Consider the following 26,494-nt stretch of genomic DNA (forward strand, 5'->3'; position numbering starts at 1 on the left):
CGCGAACCTATATTTTTTGGACCAAAAAATACTGTCCTAATAACTTTTCTTTAATTCTAGCAAGGTTTCGTGAAAAAAATCAGCTTTCTAAAGTCTGTATCTCGAAAAAGGCTATCATTGTCGCCTATGGGGAAATTAATTGTTTATTATAATCTATACAGCGTCGACATTTCTTTATCATAGTGCTCAAAAAGTGTCAAAAACAGTAATTTTACTTGATATTTGATGTGAAACCGTATTTTTTTGTGACAAATGAATTATTGATTAACTAGTTTTTAAACTATAGTCTGTTTCATATTTGTATAGCGTTTTACCTTAGAAACAAGGGTGTGTTCGACTTTTTGACTTACTGTGGAGAGAATATGTCATTTTCTGAACTTCTGCTGATTTGTTTGTAAAAAGCACATACACGTCTAGAGTTTGGATATACAAATCGATTTTTAAACATGACAATCTCGATCCAAGTGCTGTTATCGAAATTACCAAATTCAGTGAAAATGTACAGAAACGATCCCTTTCGAACATTGAAATGTTCACTCGAATGGCAGACTATAAAAATTAGAATAGGCATGACATTTCGTTGTTAACGAATAGTTTTCGATGTTTCAACACAAATATTTACACATTTTTCATATTTTGTAATGCTATAGTCTGTTTCAAAAATGTACTTTTATACGAAAATGGTTTCATTTAAAACTGTTGTTCAAAATTCACCGTAGTAGTTACATATTGGATCGGTTTTGGTATCAATATAATCAGTACTTGATGACATATAAAGAATCATTGGAGAAAGTGGACATTATCTTCAGGCCCTTTTTAGCAGTACCGCATTTACTAAAAAAATCAGAAATTTTTTTTTCACATTTTTTGACTGGGGTTACCTCTGATAAAAAATTGTGGAAATTCAGAGAGTAATGCCAGAACGTTTTGAAGATGATTTTTGTGTGGCATATATATTTATGCATCTAACGAACTATGAATTGCATGATTCTAGAAAGTATTAAATAGCGTATAGGTTACAATACACCATTAGATTTTATGGGCGCAGCCATTTTATGAGCATAACATGGTATTCAGATTTAAGAGTATAGCTAATCCTGATTGGTTGATATGTGCGCCCGTTATTTTTTGTAATTAGAGACTTCGTGCATTCTGCATTATACCAAAGGCCAAATAAATTATTTTCCTTAGCCCTAACGGAACTGAGATGTCTTTTAAACGCTAGGATGAGACACGTATTTTTAAGTGCAAAATTGATAGGCATGGGAGATAAGTACAAATTACGCTAAGAAAAGCAACGCGAACCTATATTTTTTGGACCAAAAAATACTGTCCTAATAACTTTTCTTTAATTCTAGCAAGGTTTCGTGAAAAAAATCAGCTTTCTAAAGTCTGTATCTCGAAAAAGGCTATCATTGTCGCCTATGGGGAAATTAATTGTTTATTATAATCTATACAGCGTCGACATTTCTTTATCATAGTGCTCAAAAAGTGTCAAAAACAGTAATTTTACTTGATATTTGATGTGAAACCGTATTTTTTTGTGACAAATGAATTATTGATTAACTAGTTTTTAAACTATAGTCTGTTTCATATTTGTATAGCGTTTTACCTTAGAAACAAGGGTGTGTTCGACTTTTGACTTACTGTGGAGAGAATATGTCATTTTCTGAACTTCTGCTGATTTGTTTGTAAAAAGCACATACACGTCTAGAGTTTGGATATACAAATCGATTTTTAAACATGACAATCTCGATCCAAGTGCTGTTATCGAAATTACCAAATTCAGTGAAAATGTACAGAAACGATCCCTTTCGAACATTGAAATGTTCACTCGAATGGCAGACTATAAAAATTAGAATAGGCATGACATTTCGTTGTTAACGAATAGTTTTCGATGTTTCAACACAAATATTTACACATTTTTCATATTTTGTAATGCTATAGTCTGTTTCAAAAATGTACTTTTATACGAAAATGGTTTCATTTAAAACTGTTGTTCAAAATTCACCGTAGTAGTTACATATTGGATCGGTTTTGGTATCAATATAATCAGTACTTGATGACATATAAAGAATCATTGGAGAAAGTGGACATTATCTTCAGGCCCTTTTTAGCAGTACCGCATTTACTAAAAAAATCAGAAATTTTTTTTTCACATTTTTTGACTGGGGTTACCTCTGATAAAAAATTGTGGAAATTCAGAGAGTAATGCCAGAACGTTTTGAAGATGATTTTTGTGTGGCATATATATTTATGCATCTAACGAACTATGAATTGCATGATTCTAGAAAGTATTAAATAGCGTATAGGTTACAATACACCATTAGATTTTATGGGCGCAGCCATTTTATGAGCATAACATGGTATTCAGATTTAAGAGTATAGCTAATCCTGATTGGTTGATATGTGCGCCCGTTATTTTTTGTAATTAGAGACTTCGTGCATTCTGCATTATACCAATGGCCAAATAAATTATTTTCCTTAGCCCTAACGGAACTGAGATGTCTTTTAAACGCTAGGATGAGACACGTATTTTTAAGTGCAAAATTGATAGGCATGGGAGATAAGTACAAATTACGCTAAGAAAAGCAACGCGAACCTATATTTTTTGGACCAAAAAATACTGTCCTAATAACTTTTCTTTAATTCTAGCAAGGTTTCGTGAAAAAAATCAGCTTTCTAAAGTCTGTATCTCGAAAAAGGCTATCATTGTCGCCTATGGGGAAATTAATTGTTTATTATAATCTATACAGCGTCGACATTTCTTTATCATAGTGCTCAAAAAGTGTCAAAAACAGTAATTTTACTTGATATTTGATGTGAAACCGTATTTTTTTGTGACAAATGAATTATTGATTAACTAGTTTTTAAACTATAGTCTGTTTCATATTTGTATAGCGTTTTACCTTAGAAACAAGGGTGTGTTCGACTTTTGACTTACTGTGGAGAGAATATGTCATTTTCTGAACTTCTGCTGATTTGTTTGTAAAAAGCACATACACGTCTAGAGTTTGGATATACAAATCGATTTTTAAACATGACAATCTCGATCCAAGTGCTGTTATCGAAATTACCAAATTCAGTGAAAATGTACAGAAACGATCCCTTTCGAACATTGAAATGTTCACTCGAATGGCAGACTATAAAAATTAGAATAGGCATGACATTTCGTTGTTAACGAATAGTTTTCGATGTTTCAACACAAATATTTACACATTTTTCATATTTTGTAATGCTATAGTCTGTTTCAAAAATGTACTTTTATACGAAAATGGTTTCATTTAAAACTGTTGTTCAAAATTCACCGTAGTAGTTACATATTGGATCGGTTTTGGTATCAATATAATCAGTACTTGATGACATATAAAGAATCATTGGAGAAAGTGGACATTATCTTCAGGCCCTTTTTAGCAGTACCGCATTTACTAAAAAAATCAGAAATTTTTTTTTCACATTTTTTGACTGGGGTTACCTCTGATAAAAAATTGTGGAAATTCAGAGAGTAATGCCAGAACGTTTTGAAGATGATTTTTGTGTGGCATATATATTTATGCATCTAACGAACTATGAATTGCATGATTCTAGAAAGTATTAAATAGCGTATAGGTTACAATACACCATTAGATTTTATGGGCGCAGCCATTTTATGAGCATAACATGGTATTCAGATTTAAGAGTATAGCTAATCCTGATTGGTTGATATGTGCGCCCGTTATTTTTTGTAATTAGAGACTTCGTGCATTCTGCATTATACCAAAGGCCAAATAAATTATTTTCCTTAGCCCTAACGGAACTGAGATGTCTTTTAAACGCTAGGATGAGACACGTATTTTTAAGTGCAAAATTGATAGGCATGGGAGATAAGTACAAATTACGCTAAGAAAAGCAACGCGAACCTATATTTTTTGGACCAAAAAATACTGTCCTAATAACTTTTCTTTAATTCTAGCAAGGTTTCGTGAAAAAAATCAGCTTTCTAAAGTCTGTATCTCGAAAAAGGCTATCATTGTCGCCTATGGGGAAATTAATTGTTTATTATAATCTATACAGCGTCGACATTTCTTTATCATAGTGCTCAAAAAGTGTCAAAAACAGTAATTTTACTTGATATTTGATGTGAAACCGTATTTTTTTGTGACAAATGAATTATTGATTAACTAGTTTTTAAACTATAGTCTGTTTCATATTTGTATAGCGTTTTACCTTAGAAACAAGGGTGTGTTCGACTTTTGACTTACTGTGGAGAGAATATGTCATTTTCTGAACTTCTGCTGATTTGTTTGTAAAAAGCACATACACGTCTAGAGTTTGGATATACAAATCGATTTTTAAACATGACAATCTCGATCCAAGTGCTGTTATCGAAATTACCAAATTCAGTGAAAATGTACAGAAACGATCCCTTTCGAACATTGAAATGTTCACTCGAATGGCAGACTATAAAAATTAGAATAGGCATGACATTTCGTTGTTAACGAATAGTTTTCGATGTTTCAACACAAATATTTACACATTTTTCATATTTTGTAATGCTATAGTCTGTTTCAAAAATGTACTTTTATACGAAAATGGTTTCATTTAAAACTGTTGTTCAAAATTCACCGTAGTAGTTACATATTGGATCGGTTTTGGTATCAATATAATCAGTACTTGATGACATATAAAGAATCATTGGAGAAAGTGGACATTATCTTCAGGCCCTTTTTAGCAGTACCGCATTTACTAAAAAAATCAGAAATTTTTTTTTCACATTTTTTGACTGGGGTTACCTCTGATAAAAAATTGTGGAAATTCAGAGAGTAATGCCAGAACGTTTTGAAGATGATTTTTGTGTGGCATATATATTTATGCATCTAACGAACTATGAATTGCATGATTCTAGAAAGTATTAAATAGCGTATAGGTTACAATACACCATTAGATTTTATGGGCGCAGCCATTTTATGAGCATAACATGGTATTCAGATTTAAGAGTATAGCTAATCCTGATTGGTTGATATGTGCGCCCGTTATTTTTTGTAATTAGAGACTTCGTGCATTCTGCATTATACCAAAGGCCAAATAAATTATTTTCCTTAGCCCTAACGGAACTGAGATGTCTTTTAAACGCTAGGATGAGACACGTATTTTTAAGTGCAAAATTGATAGGCATGGGAGATAAGTACAAATTACGCTAAGAAAAGCAACGCGAACCTATATTTTTTGGACCAAAAAATACTGTCCTAATAACTTTTCTTTAATTCTAGCAAGGTTTCGTGAAAAAAATCAGCTTTCTAAAGTCTGTATCTCGAAAAAGGCTATCATTGTCGCCTATGGGGAAATTAATTGTTTATTATAATCTATACAGCGTCGACATTTCTTTATCATAGTGCTCAAAAAGTGTCAAAAACAGTAATTTTACTTGATATTTGATGTGAAACCGTATTTTTTTGTGACAAATGAATTATTGATTAACTAGTTTTTAAACTATAGTCTGTTTCATATTTGTATAGCGTTTTACCTTAGAAACAAGGGTGTGTTCGACTTTTGACTTACTGTGGAGAGAATATGTCATTTTCTGAACTTCTGCTGATTTGTTTGTAAAAAGCACATACACGTCTAGAGTTTGGATATACAAATCGATTTTTAAACATGACAATCTCGATCCAAGTGCTGTTATCGAAATTACCAAATTCAGTGAAAATGTACAGAAACGATCCCTTTCGAACATTGAAATGTTCACTCGAATGGCAGACTATAAAAATTAGAATAGGCATGACATTTCGTTGTTAACGAATAGTTTTCGATGTTTCAACACAAATATTTACACATTTTTCATATTTTGTAATGCTATAGTCTGTTTCAAAAATGTACTTTTATACGAAAATGGTTTCATTTAAAACTGTTGTTCAAAATTCACCGTAGTAGTTACATATTGGATCGGTTTTGGTATCAATATAATCAGTACTTGATGACATATAAAGAATCATTGGAGAAAGTGGACATTATCTTCAGGCCCTTTTTAGCAGTACCGCATTTACTAAAAAAATCAGAAATTTTTTTTTCACATTTTTTGACTGGGGTTACCTCTGATAAAAAATTGTGGAAATTCAGAGAGTAATGCCAGAACGTTTTGAAGATGATTTTTGTGTGGCATATATATTTATGCATCTAACGAACTATGAATTGCATGATTCTAGAAAGTATTAAATAGCGTATAGGTTACAATACACCATTAGATTTTATGGGCGCAGCCATTTTATGAGCATAACATGGTATTCAGATTTAAGAGTATAGCTAATCCTGATTGGTTGATATGTGCGCCCGTTATTTTTTGTAATTAGAGACTTCGTGCATTCTGCATTATACCAAAGGCCAAATAAATTATTTTCCTTAGCCCTAACGGAACTGAGATGTCTTTTAAACGCTAGGATGAGACACGTATTTTTAAGTGCAAAATTGATAGGCATGGGAGATAAGTACAAATTACGCTAAGAAAAGCAACGCGAACCTATATTTTTTGGACCAAAAAATACTGTCCTAATAACTTTTCTTTAATTCTAGCAAGGTTTCGTGAAAAAAATCAGCTTTCTAAAGTCTGTATCTCGAAAAAGGCTATCATTGTCGCCTATGGGGAAATTAATTGTTTATTATAATCTATACAGCGTCGACATTTCTTTATCATAGTGCTCAAAAAGTGTCAAAAACAGTAATTTTACTTGATATTTGATGTGAAACCGTATTTTTTTGTGACAAATGAATTATTGATTAACTAGTTTTTAAACTATAGTCTGTTTCATATTTGTATAGCGTTTTACCTTAGAAACAAGGGTGTGTTCGACTTTTGACTTACTGTGGAGAGAATATGTCATTTTCTGAACTTCTGCTGATTTGTTTGTAAAAAGCACATACACGTCTAGAGTTTGGATATACAAATCGATTTTTAAACATGACAATCTCGATCCAAGTGCTGTTATCGAAATTACCAAATTCAGTGAAAATGTACAGAAACGATCCCTTTCGAACATTGAAATGTTCACTCGAATGGCAGACTATAAAAATTAGAATAGGCATGACATTTCGTTGTTAACGAATAGTTTTCGATGTTTCAACACAAATATTTACACATTTTTCATATTTTGTAATGCTATAGTCTGTTTCAAAAATGTACTTTTATACGAAAATGGTTTCATTTAAAACTGTTGTTCAAAATTCACCGTAGTAGTTACATATTGGATCGGTTTTGGTATCAATATAATCAGTACTTGATGACATATAAAGAATCATTGGAGAAAGTGGACATTATCTTCAGGCCCTTTTTAGCAGTACCGCATTTACTAAAAAAATCAGAAATTTTTTTTTCACATTTTTTGACTGGGGTTACCTCTGATAAAAAATTGTGGAAATTCAGAGAGTAATGCCAGAACGTTTTGAAGATGATTTTTGTGTGGCATATATATTTATGCATCTAACGAACTATGAATTGCATGATTCTAGAAAGTATTAAATAGCGTATAGGTTACAATACACCATTAGATTTTATGGGCGCAGCCATTTTATGAGCATAACATGGTATTCAGATTTAAGAGTATAGCTAATCCTGATTGGTTGATATGTGCGCCCGTTATTTTTTGTAATTAGAGACTTCGTGCATTCTGCATTATACCAAAGGCCAAATAAATTATTTTCCTTAGCCCTAACGGAACTGAGATGTCTTTTAAACGCTAGGATGAGACACGTATTTTTAAGTGCAAAATTGATAGGCATGGGAGATAAGTACAAATTACGCTAAGAAAAGCAACGCGAACCTATATTTTTTGGACCAAAAAATACTGTCCTAATAACTTTTCTTTAATTCTAGCAAGGTTTCGTGAAAAAAATCAGCTTTCTAAAGTCTGTATCTCGAAAAAGGCTATCATTGTCGCCTATGGGGAAATTAATTGTTTATTATAATCTATACAGCGTCGACATTTCTTTATCATAGTGCTCAAAAAGTGTCAAAAACAGTAATTTTACTTGATATTTGATGTGAAACCGTATTTTTTTGTGACAAATGAATTATTGATTAACTAGTTTTTAAACTATAGTCTGTTTCATATTTGTATAGCGTTTTACCTTAGAAACAAGGGTGTGTTCGACTTTTGACTTACTGTGGAGAGAATATGTCATTTTCTGAACTTCTGCTGATTTGTTTGTAAAAAGCACATACACGTCTAGAGTTTGGATATACAAATCGATTTTTAAACATGACAATCTCGATCCAAGTGCTGTTATCGAAATTACCAAATTCAGTGAAAATGTACAGAAACGATCCCTTTCGAACATTGAAATGTTCACTCGAATGGCAGACTATAAAAATTAGAATAGGCATGACATTTCGTTGTTAACGAATAGTTTTCGATGTTTCAACACAAATATTTACACATTTTTCATATTTTGTAATGCTATAGTCTGTTTCAAAAATGTACTTTTATACGAAAATGGTTTCATTTAAAACTGTTGTTCAAAATTCACCGTAGTAGTTACATATTGGATCGGTTTTGGTATCAATATAATCAGTACTTGATGACATATAAAGAATCATTGGAGAAAGTGGACATTATCTTCAGGCCCTTTTTAGCAGTACCGCATTTACTAAAAAAATCAGAAATTTTTTTTTCACATTTTTTGACTGGGGTTACCTCTGATAAAAAATTGTGGAAATTCAGAGAGTAATGCCAGAACGTTTTGAAGATGATTTTTGTGTGGCATATATATTTATGCATCTAACGAACTATGAATTGCATGATTCTAGAAAGTATTAAATAGCGTATAGGTTACAATACACCATTAGATTTTATGGGCGCAGCCATTTTATGAGCATAACATGGTATTCAGATTTAAGAGTATAGCTAATCCTGATTGGTTGATATGTGCGCCCGTTATTTTTTGTAATTAGAGACTTCGTGCATTCTGCATTATACCAAAGGCCAAATAAATTATTTTCCTTAGCCCTAACGGAACTGAGATGTCTTTTAAACGCTAGGATGAGACACGTATTTTTAAGTGCAAAATTGATAGGCATGGGAGATAAGTACAAATTACGCTAAGAAAAGCAACGCGAACCTATATTTTTTGGACCAAAAAATACTGTCCTAATAACTTTTCTTTAATTCTAGCAAGGTTTCGTGAAAAAAATCAGCTTTCTAAAGTCTGTATCTCGAAAAAGGCTATCATTGTCGCCTATGGGGAAATTAATTGTTTATTATAATCTATACAGCGTCGACATTTCTTTATCATAGTGCTCAAAAAGTGTCAAAAACAGTAATTTTACTTGATATTTGATGTGAAACCGTATTTTTTTGTGACAAATGAATTATTGATTAACTAGTTTTTAAACTATAGTCTGTTTCATATTTGTATAGCGTTTTACCTTAGAAACAAGGGTGTGTTCGACTTTTGACTTACTGTGGAGAGAATATGTCATTTTCTGAACTTCTGCTGATTTGTTTGTAAAAAGCACATACACGTCTAGAGTTTGGATATACAAATCGATTTTTAAACATGACAATCTCGATCCAAGTGCTGTTATCGAAATTACCAAATTCAGTGAAAATGTACAGAAACGATCCCTTTCGAACATTGAAATGTTCACTCGAATGGCAGACTATAAAAATTAGAATAGGCATGACATTTCGTTGTTAACGAATAGTTTTCGATGTTTCAACACAAATATTTACACATTTTTCATATTTTGTAATGCTATAGTCTGTTTCAAAAATGTACTTTTATACGAAAATGGTTTCATTTAAAACTGTTGTTCAAAATTCACCGTAGTAGTTACATATTGGATCGGTTTTGGTATCAATATAATCAGTACTTGATGACATATAAAGAATCATTGGAGAAAGTGGACATTATCTTCAGGCCCTTTTTAGCAGTACCGCATTTACTAAAAAAATCAGAAATTTTTTTTTCACATTTTTTGACTGGGGTTACCTCTGATAAAAAATTGTGGAAATTCAGAGAGTAATGCCAGAACGTTTTGAAGATGATTTTTGTGTGGCATATATATTTATGCATCTAACGAACTATGAATTGCATGATTCTAGAAAGTATTAAATAGCGTATAGGTTACAATACACCATTAGATTTTATGGGCGCAGCCATTTTATGAGCATAACATGGTATTCAGATTTAAGAGTATAGCTAATCCTGATTGGTTGATATGTGCGCCCGTTATTTTTTGTAATTAGAGACTTCGTGCATTCTGCATTATACCAAAGGCCAAATAAATTATTTTCCTTAGCCCTAACGGAACTGAGATGTCTTTTAAACGCTAGGATGAGACACGTATTTTTAAGTGCAAAATTGATAGGCATGGGAGATAAGTACAAATTACGCTAAGAAAAGCAACGCGAACCTATATTTTTTGGACCAAAAAATACTGTCCTAATAACTTTTCTTTAATTCTAGCAAGGTTTCGTGAAAAAAATCAGCTTTCTAAAGTCTGTATCTCGAAAAAGGCTATCATTGTCGCCTATGGGGAAATTAATTGTTTATTATAATCTATACAGCGTCGACATTTCTTTATCATAGTGCTCAAAAAGTGTCAAAAACAGTAATTTTACTTGATATTTGATGTGAAACCGTATTTTTTTGTGACAAATGAATTATTGATTAACTAGTTTTTAAACTATAGTCTGTTTCATATTTGTATAGCGTTTTACCTTAGAAACAAGGGTGTGTTCGACTTTTGACTTACTGTGGAGAGAATATGTCATTTTCTGAACTTCTGCTGATTTGTTTGTAAAAAGCACATACACGTCTAGAGTTTGGATATACAAATCGATTTTTAAACATGACAATCTCGATCCAAGTGCTGTTATCGAAATTACCAAATTCAGTGAAAATGTACAGAAACGATCCCTTTCGAACATTGAAATGTTCACTCGAATGGCAGACTATAAAAATTAGAATAGGCATGACATTTCGTTGTTAACGAATAGTTTTCGATGTTTCAACACAAATATTTACACATTTTTCATATTTTGTAATGCTATAGTCTGTTTCAAAAATGTACTTTTATACGAAAATGGTTTCATTTAAAACTGTTGTTCAAAATTCACCGTAGTAGTTACATATTGGATCGGTTTTGGTATCAATATAATCAGTACTTGATGACATATAAAGAATCATTGGAGAAAGTGGACATTATCTTCAGGCCCTTTTTAGCAGTACCGCATTTACTAAAAAAATCAGAAATTTTTTTTTCACATTTTTTGACTGGGGTTACCTCTGATAAAAAATTGTGGAAATTCAGAGAGTAATGCCAGAACGTTTTGAAGATGATTTTTGTGTGGCATATATATTTATGCATCTAACGAACTATGAATTGCATGATTCTAGAAAGTATTAAATAGCGTATAGGTTACAATACACCATTAGATTTTATGGGCGCAGCCATTTTATGAGCATAACATGGTATTCAGATTTAAGAGTATAGCTAATCCTGATTGGTTGATATGTGCGCCCGTTATTTTTTGTAATTAGAGACTTCGTGCATTCTGCATTATACCAAAGGCCAAATAAATTATTTTCCTTAGCCCTAACGGAACTGAGATGTCTTTTAAACGCTAGGATGAGACACGTATTTTTAAGTGCAAAATTGATAGGCATGGGAGATAAGTACAAATTACGCTAAGAAAAGCAACGCGAACCTATATTTTTTGGACCAAAAAATACTGTCCTAATAACTTTTCTTTAATTCTAGCAAGGTTTCGTGAAAAAAATCAGCTTTCTAAAGTCTGTATCTCGAAAAAGGCTATCATTGTCGCCTATGGGGAAATTAATTGTTTATTATAATCTATACAGCGTCGACATTTCTTTATCATAGTGCTCAAAAAGTGTCAAAAACAGTAATTTTACTTGATATTTGATGTGAAACCGTATTTTTTTGTGACAAATGAATTATTGATTAACTAGTTTTTAAACTATAGTCTGTTTCATATTTGTATAGCGTTTTACCTTAGAAACAAGGGTGTGTTCGACTTTTGACTTACTGTGGAGAGAATATGTCATTTTCTGAACTTCTGCTGATTTGTTTGTAAAAAGCACATACACGTCTAGAGTTTGGATATACAAATCGATTTTTAAACATGACAATCTCGATCCAAGTGCTGTTATCGAAATTACCAAATTCAGTGAAAATGTACAGAAACGATCCCTTTCGAACATTGAAATGTTCACTCGAATGGCAGACTATAAAAATTAGAATAGGCATGACATTTCGTTGTTAACGAATAGTTTTCGATGTTTCAACACAAATATTTACACATTTTTCATATTTTGTAATGCTATAGTCTGTTTCAAAAATGTACTTTTATACGAAAATGGTTTCATTTAAAACTGTTGTTCAAAATTCACCGTAGTAGTTACATATTGGATCGGTTTTGGTATCAATATAATCAGTACTTGATGACATATAAAGAATCATTGGAGAAAGTGGACATTATCTTCAGGCCCTTTTTAGCAGTACCGCATTTACTAAAAAAATCAGAAATTTTTTTTTCACATTTTTTGACTGGGGTTACCTCTGATAAAAAATTGTGGAAATTCAGAGAGTAATGCCAGAACGTTTTGAAGATGATTTTTGTGTGGCATATATATTTATGCATCTAACGAACTATGAATTGCATGATTCTAGAAAGTATTAAATAGCGTATAGGTTACAATACACCATTAGATTTTATGGGCGCAGCCATTTTATGAGCATAACATGGTATTCAGATTTAAGAGTATAGCTAATCCTGATTGGTTGATATGTGCGCCCGTTATTTTTTGTAATTAGAGACTTCGTGCATTCTGCATTATACCAAAGGCCAAATAAATTATTTTCCTTAGCCCTAACGGAACTGAGATGTCTTTTAAACGCTAGGATGAGACACGTATTTTTAAGTGCAAAATTGATAGGCATGGGAGATAAGTACAAATTACGCTAAGAAAAGCAACGCGAACCTATATTTTTTGGACCAAAAAATACTGTCCTAATAACTTTTCTTTAATTCTAGCAAGGTTTCGTGAAAAAAATCAGCTTTCTAAAGTCTGTATCTCGAAAAAGGCTATCATTGTCGCCTATGGGGAAATTAATTGTTTATTATAATCTATAATTATGCATCAGTTGAACGGCAAACGCTTTAATGGCGTCTAAGTTCAAGACATTGGTCACGTGATAAAAGGTCAGAGTTTACCGTTTTCTTGTGAACGTGTACACCTCTTGGTTTTTTACCTCGTATCGTCTAATTGTAACTCGTACATAAATAAAACTTGTAGGGTCCAAATCTTGAGTGAATAAGCTTCATTATTATGTATACTTATTTATGAAAGGTGTTATAAAAGTATTCTAAAACAACGATGGAAGTTGAAATTTTTTTTGGAAAATTTGCGTAGGTCTACGAAAAATCCCAAATCATTTCTTAAATGGGTTTGGTAACGTATGGAGGGGTATAAAATATGAAGTAAAACCATTTTCTGCATCTTATATATTAATTATAGATCATAAATTCCCCGGATACGCAATTGTGTCAGCTTATTCGTGGCGAAGCGGAGATCAACGGGAGATAACTCCGTACACGCGTCGTAGGAAACTGCAAGTTCACAACAGTAAATTCGAGTAAAATTAATGATTGTAGTTATATTTCGACACTTTCTTGAATAACCATTCAAATGACAATATTTTATGTTCCTCTACTCTTGTAACATTAAAATAGTCATGGAATGTTTGAATATGGCATTTTTTCAAGTACCCTAAAACAGGTTTTTGAAAACTTCCAAAAAAGAAAATTATAGATAACTGACTTTTCTCTGAAACTTGGACTTATTTGTATATTCTCAAACACCCTTTTGGTAGATGGAATGATACAAGTCTTTGTTTTACTTTCTTTGTATCAATATTCTAAGAAAGGATATGAAAATAAACTCAGTGTTTGTACATGTTGGTTGTTTAGAACAGTTTGTTTAAATATATTAAAATTTCCGACTCTAAAATTAGACTTGAATTTTTATATTTAAATAAGTATCTAACATAGAAAGTTGTTAATCTGGTGCACTGAAAATGTTCCATCAGAAATGAGATTTAACAAAGTTATTTAGACTGAAGAACTTGTCACTTTTTATGCTGATCATATGGGGAAAAAAGAGTGATATTATAAATTCTAACACAGCATCAATTGTGAAACAATAGTTCTTTCCTACAGACATTTTATTTTTCAAGATGTGAGGCTTGTCGATCAATTTACATATTTAAGATTTCACTGTTAAGAGTGGAAAAATAACTTATTGACAGAGATTCTGTATGGGAATGTTTCTCTTGATATTTTTAAATACATTTATGTTACCAACTACATTGTATCTTTGTTTTTCTACTATGATCTGCAAAGAGATGGGTTCTTTATGTGTGACCTCAATGATTGTCAAGCATGATTATTGGTAGCCTTTATTCCTGATGTAACAATGGAAAATTCTGAGAAAAGCAAGAACTTTTAAGCAGATCCAGGTCTTTTATAAAGAGAGGGTGGATTATTCCTAATTTCCATATACAGAAAAAACATATTTCATTTCATGCCAAATAATTACATACAAGAGGGGTTTATCAGCCATTTGTCAGCAGAACTTGTGTTACAATAGAATTTAACTTTGCATTACATTAAATTACAATATGGAAAAAAAGAAAATGTAGACAATACATGCCCCCCTCTCTTTGAAAATTTGCTTGATCCACCCCGAGATAAGAAACTATATAAGATGTACAAGTTCCGTTGCTCGCTCTTAATCAAGAGAAAAAATCTGAACATCCAAAAAGCCAGAAAGGGATTTAAAACATTATAATCAACACAAAGAAAACTGAAAAAAAAGCTGTATTGCAATCTGATATCATGCAGTTCTCATAATTCCTATTGCATGTATTACTTCAAGTTTTGATTTTTTTCCCTTATATTTGAATTCATAAGTCCTACAAACAACTGTTGAGTCTTTTAATTAAATTATTGATTGAATAATGAATGATTAGCTAAGCTGGTCTGTAAATAAAGTCTGAAAATGCTTTGTTTAAATAAAAGAGTGTTATTATGTCATAAAATATACTGAATCAACTTCAAATTTAATCCAAATTCATATTTAACTGCTCTAAAATGCATAGTCAATTGAACTACAAAACAAAAACCTGAGACTACTATAACAATTAACATAGAGATTGGTCACTTCCCATGTTATAGTAGTCTCAGACAAAAACAAAGCTGACTTAAATACATGTACAGTATGTTCAGAAATTTTTTGAAGAATGGACAACAATCTCATAGTATCAAATCAGAATGAGAGTTCTTTTTATTGAGATAATCAATTTAATCGCATTATTTACTTTAATAAAAACCTCATGATAATATCTGAATTTACAGTCATGACTTGTCAACCTCTACACTTAAAAATTTAAGGTTCCTAGGCCTAAATGTGGTTGAAATACAGACAATTTTGGTAACTTTTACAAAAAATCTCTTTTTTATGACATACCTTACAATTTCAGAATAAGCTGCATTAAGTTATATATGTATCACATATAAGAATGCTAGTTTGTATTTTAATATCATGATTATCATGATTATTGCAATAAGTTGTTATTATTCAATTAATTAAAAAAATCATCAATTATTTTTGAATTGATAGATCTGGAACTAGTACATACATTTGTTTTTTTAAACATCTATATACTATTCATTAGGGAACTTATTCAAATATATTTTGTACAAGACAGTCATGGCAGTTCACAATTACAGTGGTCATTATAAACATAATGACACAATTTATACAACCAAATCTTATTGTTGATATATGTTAACTGAAATCATTGCAGAATTTTTCTTTCAAATGATTTAATGTTTGTTAGTCACTTACTTTAAATACTTAACCTGTACTAAAATAAAGAGATGTGGTATGATTGCCAATGAGATAACAGTATAGAAACTATCCACCAGAGTCCAAATGTCTGTTAGCAGTTAAATTATAAGTCACTTTACAGACATCAACAATGAATACATTTCATTGTTATCAGGCAGATGAGGAAAAAGAGTAATGATAGCTTTTAGCTTACTACATGTACAAGAGAATATAAGAAATATAATAATATAAATAAGGAAATAATAGAGACAAAAAAGACAGGACTTAGCCACTGGACTATATGTAAAGTGTTCCCTTACTAATCCTTAAAGGAGCTGCTGTATACTTAGAAAAAAGGTTGTTGAGGACTTGGCCACAACAATCAGCATTTTTAGACACTACATTATGGTCGATTGCAATCTGCCCTATTTGCTCCAACCTCTAATGAGTATTAAAATTAATACCTAGGGTGGGAATTAAACCCATGTATGTTCATTTACTCTTTTGTTCTCTATGTACATACATGTACATATATATGAAATATATCAAATGCAAAAAAATGATGGAATGTAAATATGGTAATTTACATCATGTACATTATACAGCCTCTTTTTTTAAGGACCTAGTAAAGGAGGTCCATGGACCTAGCTAGACCTATTTCTTAGGCAAGGTGTATTATATAACTCTTGAAAGTAGTTAAATGCAATTGTAAAATTAATTTTATCTGCTGTTAAACAATAATAACACGATAATGGTTATTTCTAAGTATTTAGTAACAACAGCGTGCAATTTAGGTAAACAAACATCAATAATCTACCACGTGTTTGTCTGCTGTGCTTGAATATTCAAAACGACCCATCGGGTTTATTTACACGAATTTTTGCTAAAGCAGACAGTTAAACATGTCTGTTTACCTAGTAAGTTCTATAAAAAATGCATTTGCTGTTATGACTTGTGTATGCATGGAAATATAATGAACATTACATTGATTATTTACCGTAAATATTGAATACACATCATTCCTGAGCTATACACACAAAACACATGGCACTGTTGTAACGATGGCTGGTAACGTATAGCCACTTTATAACAGTAAATCCCATTGGATAAGCTACCCTACACAGTACATAATATGCAAATTAATGATTGGATACGAATTTGTGTCAGCTCTCAAATCGATGGAAAAATGTAAACATTGGAATCCGCCATTTTGACATAGGAAACAAACTAATTTTGAATCTTGGATTAAAGGACATTGCGCACATTGCCAGCGTATCATGCATAACCAGTCATGTGCAAATATATCTTTTAATTAGTTTTATACACTTACTTTTCTATGTTTTAGTTAATTTAATGTTTTAATTTACTACAGAACGGAACATCGTTCTCAAAGACGCCGTAAAAAAAATTATAGGTGGCGCTGTCTGTGGGCGTAAACATTTTACATACGGGTACTTTTTTTGTCGACAAATTGACCTCTATCTGTCAGATTCAGGCGTTTGCCGTTCAACTGCATGTTAATTGATTTACAGGTAAAATATAACTTCAGGTAATGTCAGTTACACCAGATGCCTGAGATGTTATGTTGGGCAGAAATTTTTCATTCATGAAAAATTTCATACACGGGATTTTTTCAACGGGAGGGGGGGAGGAGACCCCTGAAAACGGGATTATTATACTCCTGTCGGGAGGTTCACATGTATGCCTATTCAAACCATATCATTATTATTTGCTTTTATATATAAATCAGAAATAACCAATTTAAAATGGAAAATGTTAAAGAAAAAAAAGGAAAAACCCCCCCCCCCCCCCCCCCCCAATTTTTTGAACCCCCTTATGATTCATCGCCCCCAAACTCAATCCCAGCTTTCCCTTTGTGGTATGGTACCTTGCAGTACAATTTCAGAGAGATTCATACACTTGAACACAAGTTATTGTCTGGAAACTAGAAAAATGCTTGTTTTTTGGCCCCTTTTTGGCCCCAAATTCCTAAACGTTTAGGGCAATTACCCCCAAACTCAATTCCAGCTTTTCCTTTGAGATATGGAACCTTGCAGTACAATTTCATAAAGATCCATACACTTACACACAAGTTATTGTCCTGAAACTAGAAAAATGCATGTTTTTTTTGCCCTTTTATGGCCCCTAATTACTAAAATTTTGAGGGAAAACCCCCAAAATCAATCCCAGCCTTCCCTTTGTGATATTGAACCTTGTAGTACAATTTCATAAAGATCCATACACTTACAAACAAGTTATTGTCATGAAACTAGAAAAATGCTTGTTTTTTGCCCCTTTTTGGCCCCTAATTCCTAATATTTGGAGGAAATTACCCCAAAAATCAATCCCAGTATTCCCTTTGTGATATGGAACCTTGTAGTACAATTTCATAAAGATCCATACACTTACAAACAAGTTATTGTCATGAAACTAGAAAAATGCTTGTTTTTTGCCCCTTTTTGGCCCCTAATTCCTAAAATTTGGAGACAATTACCCCCAAAATCAATCCCAGCATTCCCTTAGTGATATGGAACCTTGTGGTACAATGTCAGAGAGATCCATACACTTACACACAAGTTATGTCTGGAAGTTACAAAAATGCTTATTTTTGGCCCCTTTTGGCCCCTAATTCCTTAACTGTTAGTACCATAACCCCCAAAATCAATCCCCACCTTCCTTTTGTGGTATTGAACCTTATGGTAAAATTTCAATGAGATCCATTCACTTAAACTAAAGTTAGAGTGCGAAAACTAATGTGTATTCGGACGACGACGCCGGACGACGACGACGACGACGACGACGACGACGACGCCAACGTCATACCAATATACGACCACAAAAATTTTTTTGCGGTCGTATAAAAACAGTGTGGAAAACTGATTATATGAGGGAATTTTTCAAGTCCAAGGACCATAACTCTGCACAAAATTATTAGACCGAAACAAAAATTTGAACTTGATCTGTAACTTGTCATGATAAAACTATATACCAATTATCAATAAATATCTTATAAGCATGACGAAAAAAAACAATAGATATGATTAATAGTTCTCTAAAATTAGATATGATGTAATACAGTGTATATCTATTTTCAAATTATAATCAAATATAATTAATAGTTCCAAATATTTTTTCTTTCATTTGTCACAAACTAATATAGATTTGTAACTTATCTATAAAATGTCAACAACTTTTATCTACACAATGTAATGTATTGAAATATATACATTAATAAAAATAGATTATTAAAATATATATCTAATTAAAGGATTTCTCTTCATAATTTTTTTTTATATACATAGCATTCAGAAAATTAGTTTATACTAAATAACAAACATACCTGCCAAAAAAATCTTTAAATAATTTAACAAAGAATGTCTTTTAGAAAATGAGTTATCTCCCTTTGTACAGAAATATGGTTTAACATAGTACTCTTAACATTAGATATGGTCCATAACTCTGGTCTAAATCATCAGACCGGAACAAAATTCGAACTTGATCTATAACTTGTCATGATAAAACTATATACCAAATATCAAATCAATATCTTCAAGAACGAAGAAAAAAAGTGTGGAAAGCTTATTTCCCGGACTGACGGATGGATTGACGGACGGACAGACAGAGTGCATACCTAAAGTCCCCTTCGACTTTGTCGGTAGGGGACTAACAACCTTGTAAAACATTTCTGCCAAGGCTATTTGCATTCTGTACAAACCGTGAAATGTGAAGGTATGGAAGAAGAATGATGCCAAGAGCTCATATGGCCCTTGGTCAGGTGAGGTAATAAAATTCAAATGGAATTGACCATTTTGAAATTTCTAATAATAATGCAAGGTCAGAAATAATTATGTCATCTAGTCAGATTGTAAGCCATTAACAAGGCATCTCATTTTGCTAATGGTCATGTTTGGTTTAAATGAAGACGTTAAATTCAAGGTATGCACAAGGAAAACCCAAGGACCTGGGTGTGTTAAAAAACCAGACAAAACTTTTAAGAGGGGTCAACAGGTGACCTGTTCCACCACACTAGATATTCCATCAAAATTATCTACCTGCTATCCTTGTCAAATCAAGTTTAGACCCTGCCTAATGTTTCTTACTCTCTTTCCTGCTTATAAGACCTACACGATCAGCCAGATCTTTTAATGTGCTAGTTCACAAGGTAACATTTTGCAGGAAGACCTGTCACACTACCTATACACATCATTCTGATTTCAAGTTAACCAGTCTTTGCTCTAACTCCTAAATGCTGCCTACTTAGTGGAGAAGCAGCAAATACGAATTTTCAAGTCTGGTTTGACTATAATGCTACAATTAGACCACCAAGGCAGTGTTTCATTAAATTGAAGCATATCATGCCATGATTATTTTTCAATGATTTTTGCTGGTATCAGAATATATGAAGCTGATCATAAACTGTTGATGAGGGTAATGGTCATCAACCTTTCTACAAATCGTCATTCCAGAGTTTCAATGGGAGCAAAGTGCCAAAAATGCCATCATGTTTGCCACACAATTGAACAAGAATTGTTTGTAGAGGGTCTCCCAATCATTAATTCTGTAAAGTTTCAAAACATTTTCCTTGTAGTAGCAGTAGGAAAGTTCTTGAAAAATGGCAATTCACAACCAATGATTGTCTCTAACAGACATGTTTTTCGTCATTCAGAACCAATGATTGTCTCTAACAGACATGTTTTTCGTCATTCAGAACCAATGATTGTCTCTAACAGACATGTTTTTCATCATTCAGAACCAAAAATGGATAGTTTGATGAGGTACTTATAAATCACATTCCTGCCAAGTTTATTTTCATATTGGCCCAGTCATTTCAGAGAACAAAATGGTAATGTGATTTTCCATAGAGTTTCATTGGGAACTATGTGCCACATGATCAAGAATTTGTAGTGTGTCTCCCAACCACTAATCCTGTTAACTGTTGAAACATTTCTCCATGTAGTTTCAGAAGATGTTTTAAATTGGTCAATTATGTTTTTTTTTTCATCTGATCAGAAACCAAAAGTTGTTTTATCTGATCAGAACCAAAAGTTGTTTTATCTGATCAGAACCAAAATAGAGGAAAAAAGATGCTAAACTCAAAGTGATTACAATAGCTCAGCTGGCATGAAAAAAAGAGGAAATCAAACAAAGGATGGTTCACAAAAATCTCAAAGTTGGACAACATAAACCCCACTTAAAATAGGGGGATGGGGCTGTTAAGTGATTTGAAGGAATAAGGAGATAAATAGGAGTAAAACAGGTTATTACTACATGTATTTAAAAAAGAAAGAAAAAACAACTGTTACAGAAAATGTCAATTAATTTATTGAAAATTCCCATCACATCAATCAATGAGAAAATGTCAGATTTCAAATTCATCCAAAAATAAATATCTACACACTTTAACTAGCACATAGGCCATAGTAAAGTCAAGAGATTTCAAACAGAAAACTATACAAATGAAAATGATTATGATAATTTTCTAAACATCATGATTCAGCTCACAAAATCTACTATCAATCACCAGTACATTTCTGTAGCAAGTACAAAAAAACCCACTTTAGTTTAAGAGATTAAGTTATTTTAAAATATCTAAATCTTCAAACTTAAATAAAATTCTGTGAAAAAGATTTTTTGCTAACAACCTTACAGGACCAAGTAATCACATTACTTGAATTAAAAGTTATGTGTTGATAAAATATGACTGATTAAACTTTAGTTAATGAAACGACATAAATTTCCAAGGAAAAACTCTGCATATTCACATCTTTTTTTTTTATTCAACCACAACCGCCAAACAACCGAAGAATATTGTTAATTTTTCAATCCAATCATCTCCAAGTTTTCATTTATCACAACATTTTTTGAATAGAGTCAATTTCAATCTCTTCTTTGCTGAAATCACCCAGAAAGCAACATTTGTTTATGAATATATGTGGCTAGAATGAGTTACGATGGTACACAAGACTTCTTTGTGCTTTTTCTGATGATGAAAAGAAATCATTTTGCCAAGAAGTTTTGATCTCCGGTAGATTTATAATAAAAAATGGAAATGTAATAATACTGCTTTGTCAACAATTCATTCATATATACATTGCAAAACAGATTCCATATGCACCTTTTCTTAAAAAAAATCCATTTACTATTACTGATATTTCAATCACAGAATGTTAATAAAAAATGTGTAAAAAAAAAATTTTGTATAAACAAATTCTTCCAGAGTTCATATATAAATTATCCAGTAAGTAAAACCTGATAAAATTAACAATATATTATCAATTTAGAAATATACCTTAAAATTCAATGACCATAGTAATTAATATCAATATTCCAAAATAACTCATATTTGATGTTTTTAGAAATTTCAAAGCAAAAAAGTTGTCTCGATAAAATAAGTGTACTAATTTAAAATTCAAAAGATAGTTATGAATCAAATTACAGTGAAACCAAACCATAACTTAACAAGACACAATAAAAGCGTGTTTATCATTTAAATCTTTTCAATTAAACTGATCTATGAACCCTATTTTCTTCTTTCATATCTCTGCACCATGTCATCTCCCCACAGTTGAACCTAATTTTTCCAACTGATTTCAATGTAATAATTTCTACACTGAAGCACATAGGTCTAGCATAAGAACAGAGAAACGAAGAAATAAAATTGATAAAGCATAGCCACAACAGGTAAAACATTTGTTTTTGGCATGAATAAATAATCAACTACTAGATAATTAACGATCTTATTGCTAAAGTTCTACCTCCATACTACTTAGTCAATAAATTAAGATGGAATAATAAAGCGGTAAAATGTAATACTTTGAACCCCTGAGATTTCTTATTAATCTTCAATATCTAATGACAAAAAAATCTGACAATGAAGACCACAAATTCACAGTAAAACCTGCCTCTCGAGATATTTTTTTTCAAAATTCCTTGCAAATGTCAAAATTAGATATCTTGAGGTACCCAAATGAAAATCTAAGATATCTTGTGTTACCCAAATGAAAAATATATTTTTTTTTTATTAAAATTTTATAATACGTCAGTTCATATTAAAACAGAAATTATATATATGAGATTTTTGTTGCAGTGGAGAAAATCTGCAATGTTATTTTTAATTTCTAAAAGACAGCTATATATAACCAGAAATACCAGCAATAAGGTGCGTGGTTTTCAATACAAGACCAAAAACAATTATTAGATCTATACCAGGCAACAAGAAACAACTTTAAGCTGTATTTTTCCAATCAAATCATGAAATCATAAATTTGAATCAGTTCCTTAACAGCAGATTCTTGTTAGGATTTCCATCACCTACAAACTGGTAAAGTCTGGCTATATGTATTAAATGCAAGTGCTAATTTAATCAGGAGAAAAATTTGGCTGTGAAAATGTGATGATGTATCTGATAGAATACTTCCTTATACAAAACAATACATAATTAAAAGGTACTTTCTATACTAAAACCAACCCAACCATTTCTGATAAAACTAACAAGTGCACAAAAACATATAAGCAGACAAACTTCCCCCCAAATTTCAAATTCTACTTTAGCTTCATTCTTTTTGAAATATTGATGGCAGTAATTATATGCATTTTTATCAGCCATTCTTTTTTCTTAAAAAAAGAAGCATCTACATGAGCACCTTTGTACTATTTTGCATAAGGTAATTTCTATCAAATGATGAATATGATGAGTATGATGATTATAGGAAACACATTACAATTAGTTTTTGACTGTTTCAAATTGGAATACACAAACAAACAGAAAAAAATTCAGGAATAAGTTATTTTTTTTAACAATAACATGTAAATGTTGTTCAATTGTTGTCAAATTCTATACATCATTATTACAAAAATGTACAAATGTGTAACATCACGCTCCTCAGACCCTTTCTGTCCATTAAATAAACAACAACAAATAAATTATGTACATAAAAATTACCTGAAAAAATGTCCGGCAGGTTTAGTCGAAGTCATATTAATATAAATCACAATTATTCCAAAAATGTTTTTTAAGTACCTTACATACAATAAATAAGATTGTACAAGCTTCAAAACAAGTCATACATCAACAATGTTCAATAAATTATATACAAACAAGATATGGTGGTGGTCAGAATGGGGGAATGACTTCATGGACAAACTGGCCAGTGGTACATTATATAGCAAGTCAACATTTTTCTTCCTCGTCTTTGCTAATATCATCACATTTTGTGTCTGACCCTATACTAAGATCAACAGATCCATCTTCATCCACAGACTTTCTATCTTGGCTTCCTAATTCCTTATCTTCAACCAATTTATTCAAAATACTGTCTAATTTTGATTTTCTATCTTTCCGGGATCTGTCCTCCATTTTGTTAACCTTGTCTTTTAATGTGTCCACAATCTTACTTAATTTAAAAGAACTTTGAATTTTTGGTTTTGATTTGGCAGAATCTGGCGTACTTGGCTTGCTTTTCATTGACAAGTCTGTGGGCTCATCTTGCTGTAAACTAGCACTATATTGTTTGGAGGCACTCAACAATTTGTCATGATCCGAGGAATGTGATGAATGTTTTTTCTCACGACGATGTTTTGCACCGTCATGCTGATGCTTAGCTTTAACACTGAGATCTTGAGGAGCATCCTGTAGTCCACTGCTGCTTCCTCTGCGTTCCTTTTGACTAAAACGTTTTATTTCACCTTCTTCTAAATCAGAATCGGCAGTCGATCCATTCATCAACCCAGAGTGGGCTAAAGCTCCAAATGAAGTCGGTAGACTAGTTGGCAGTGAAAATCCAAGACTTTGTGCTTGCGCAGCAAACAATGGGTTAAGCAGCATTGGATTATACATGAATGGGAATGAAGGATGAGGTATGCTAGGTGATTTTGATTCTGATTTACTTGATTCTTTACATTTAGGTGATTTTCTGTCTTTTGATGATGATTCAGTGTCTTTTGAATGAGAAGCTGTCAAGCCAGGTAAGTAGCCTGCCATTCCAAGAAGTGGGTTCCCAAGTCCAAAATTTGGCAGGGCACCAAATGGCATTCCTAGAGGTAGTTTTGGTAATCCAGACATAGACATTAGACTAGGATTATGAAATCCTGATAGCCCAGCTAACGATGCAGCACTAAATGGAATGTCGGAACCCATCAAAGACGATGATAAACTGTCCTTTGGTTTCCTGCCTCTGGTGGGTGTCACAACACGACTTTGTAATGACTTAGGTAAATTAACCTATAAGAACAAAACAAATAATAATGTAGAAACATCTTGCAGAGACAAGTCAATTTCATCATGTGGTTATCTGAACTTTTACTTCTATAAATGATACAAAAGTGATGGATCTTTCCACAACCCAAGGTGTCACACAATTAATTAACAAGTGTACACACGCTAAAATGTCTCACCTGCTTTACTGACCATTGATTTTATGTTGATAATCCTAAATATAAATTTTACTACAAGTATCATATAAACTTAACATGATCCAATAAAATGAGGTCAAGGTCAGATAAACCAAACCAGAAATACATGTACACCTTACAGGTTGCACTTTGTAAATACAACTGTTTCACAAGCCACACCTCTTTTGGGGAGATATATAATATTCATAGATATGTTAACTTACTGGTTCCCAGATATGATCTCTGTGTTTCATCTCATAGAGACATAACTTGAGAATGTTACCAGTATAAAAAAAAATGGTAGCGCCTAAAATTTAATTCTTAGGAGGTGAAAAAGTGGAGGTAGTATAGAATTTTAGTATAAGTTTAAACTCTTAGAAGTTCAGGGCATATAAATGTTGAAAATATGCCGCACAGCCCTATATTTTGACCTTTGAATAAAATAGTAGTGCATATCAACTTTCCGTTCTGGGATATAATTTTTTACAAAACTTCCTAGTAAAAGTGGCACAGTTTAAGCCGCAAAGGGAGTTCCTATGGGAAATTGCATTGTCTATATTAACAGAATTGCAACCTACAATCATTCCATACACCAGATATAGTTGACATATTGCATATAGTTTCTAAAAAACTAACTAAACTATGAAAACTTAACATTGACCACTGAACCATGAAAATGGGGTCAAGGTCAGATGAACCCTGCCAGACAGACATGTACACCTTACATCTTTCCATGCATCAAATACAGTTAACCTATTGCTTATAGTATCCAAGAAACAAACTTAACCAGGAAAACTTAACATTGACCAATGAACCATGAAAATAAGATCAAGGTCAGATGAAACCTGCCAGACAGACATATACACCTTCCAATCATTCCATACACCAAATATAGTTGACCTATCGCATATAGTATAAGGAAAACAGACCAAAACACAAAACCATAACTTTAACCACTGAACCATGAAAATGAGGTCAAGGTCAGATGACACCTGCCAGTTGGACATGTACACCTTGCAATCATTCCATACACCAAATATAGAAGACCTATTGCTTATAGTATCTGATATATGGACTTGACCATGAAAACTTAACCTTGTTCACTGATCAATGAAATGAGGTCGGGGTCAGATGAAAACTGTCTGACAGGCATGAGGACCTTGCAAGGTACGCACATACTAAATATAGTTGTTTTACTCATAATATGAGAGAAATT

At 32.1% G+C, this 26,494-nt stretch overlaps 1 protein-coding gene across 11 annotated transcripts in view; it reads right to left on the reverse strand.

The window, feature by feature from the left end:
• Positions 1–21,187: 21,187 nt before the first annotated feature.
• LOC127700953 (chromodomain-helicase-DNA-binding protein 8-like) overlaps positions 21,188–26,494 on the reverse strand; it is a 73,358-nt gene continuing 68,051 nt past the window's right edge. For all 11 annotated transcript variants that reach the window (XM_052204694.1, XM_052204695.1, XM_052204697.1 and 8 more), the window contains one exon: positions 21,188–25,108. In XM_052204694.1, the coding sequence (XP_052060654.1) occupies positions 24,059–25,108 (1,050 nt within the window). In that variant the 3' untranslated portion in view covers positions 21,188–24,058. The remainder of the gene's footprint in view (positions 25,109–26,494) is intronic.

Source organism: Mytilus californianus, unplaced genomic scaffold, assembly GCF_021869535.1.
Source record: "Mytilus californianus isolate M0D057914Y unplaced genomic scaffold, xbMytCali1.0.p SCAF_5, whole genome shotgun sequence".
Taxonomy (NCBI): Eukaryota; Metazoa; Mollusca; class Bivalvia; order Mytilida; family Mytilidae; genus Mytilus; species Mytilus californianus.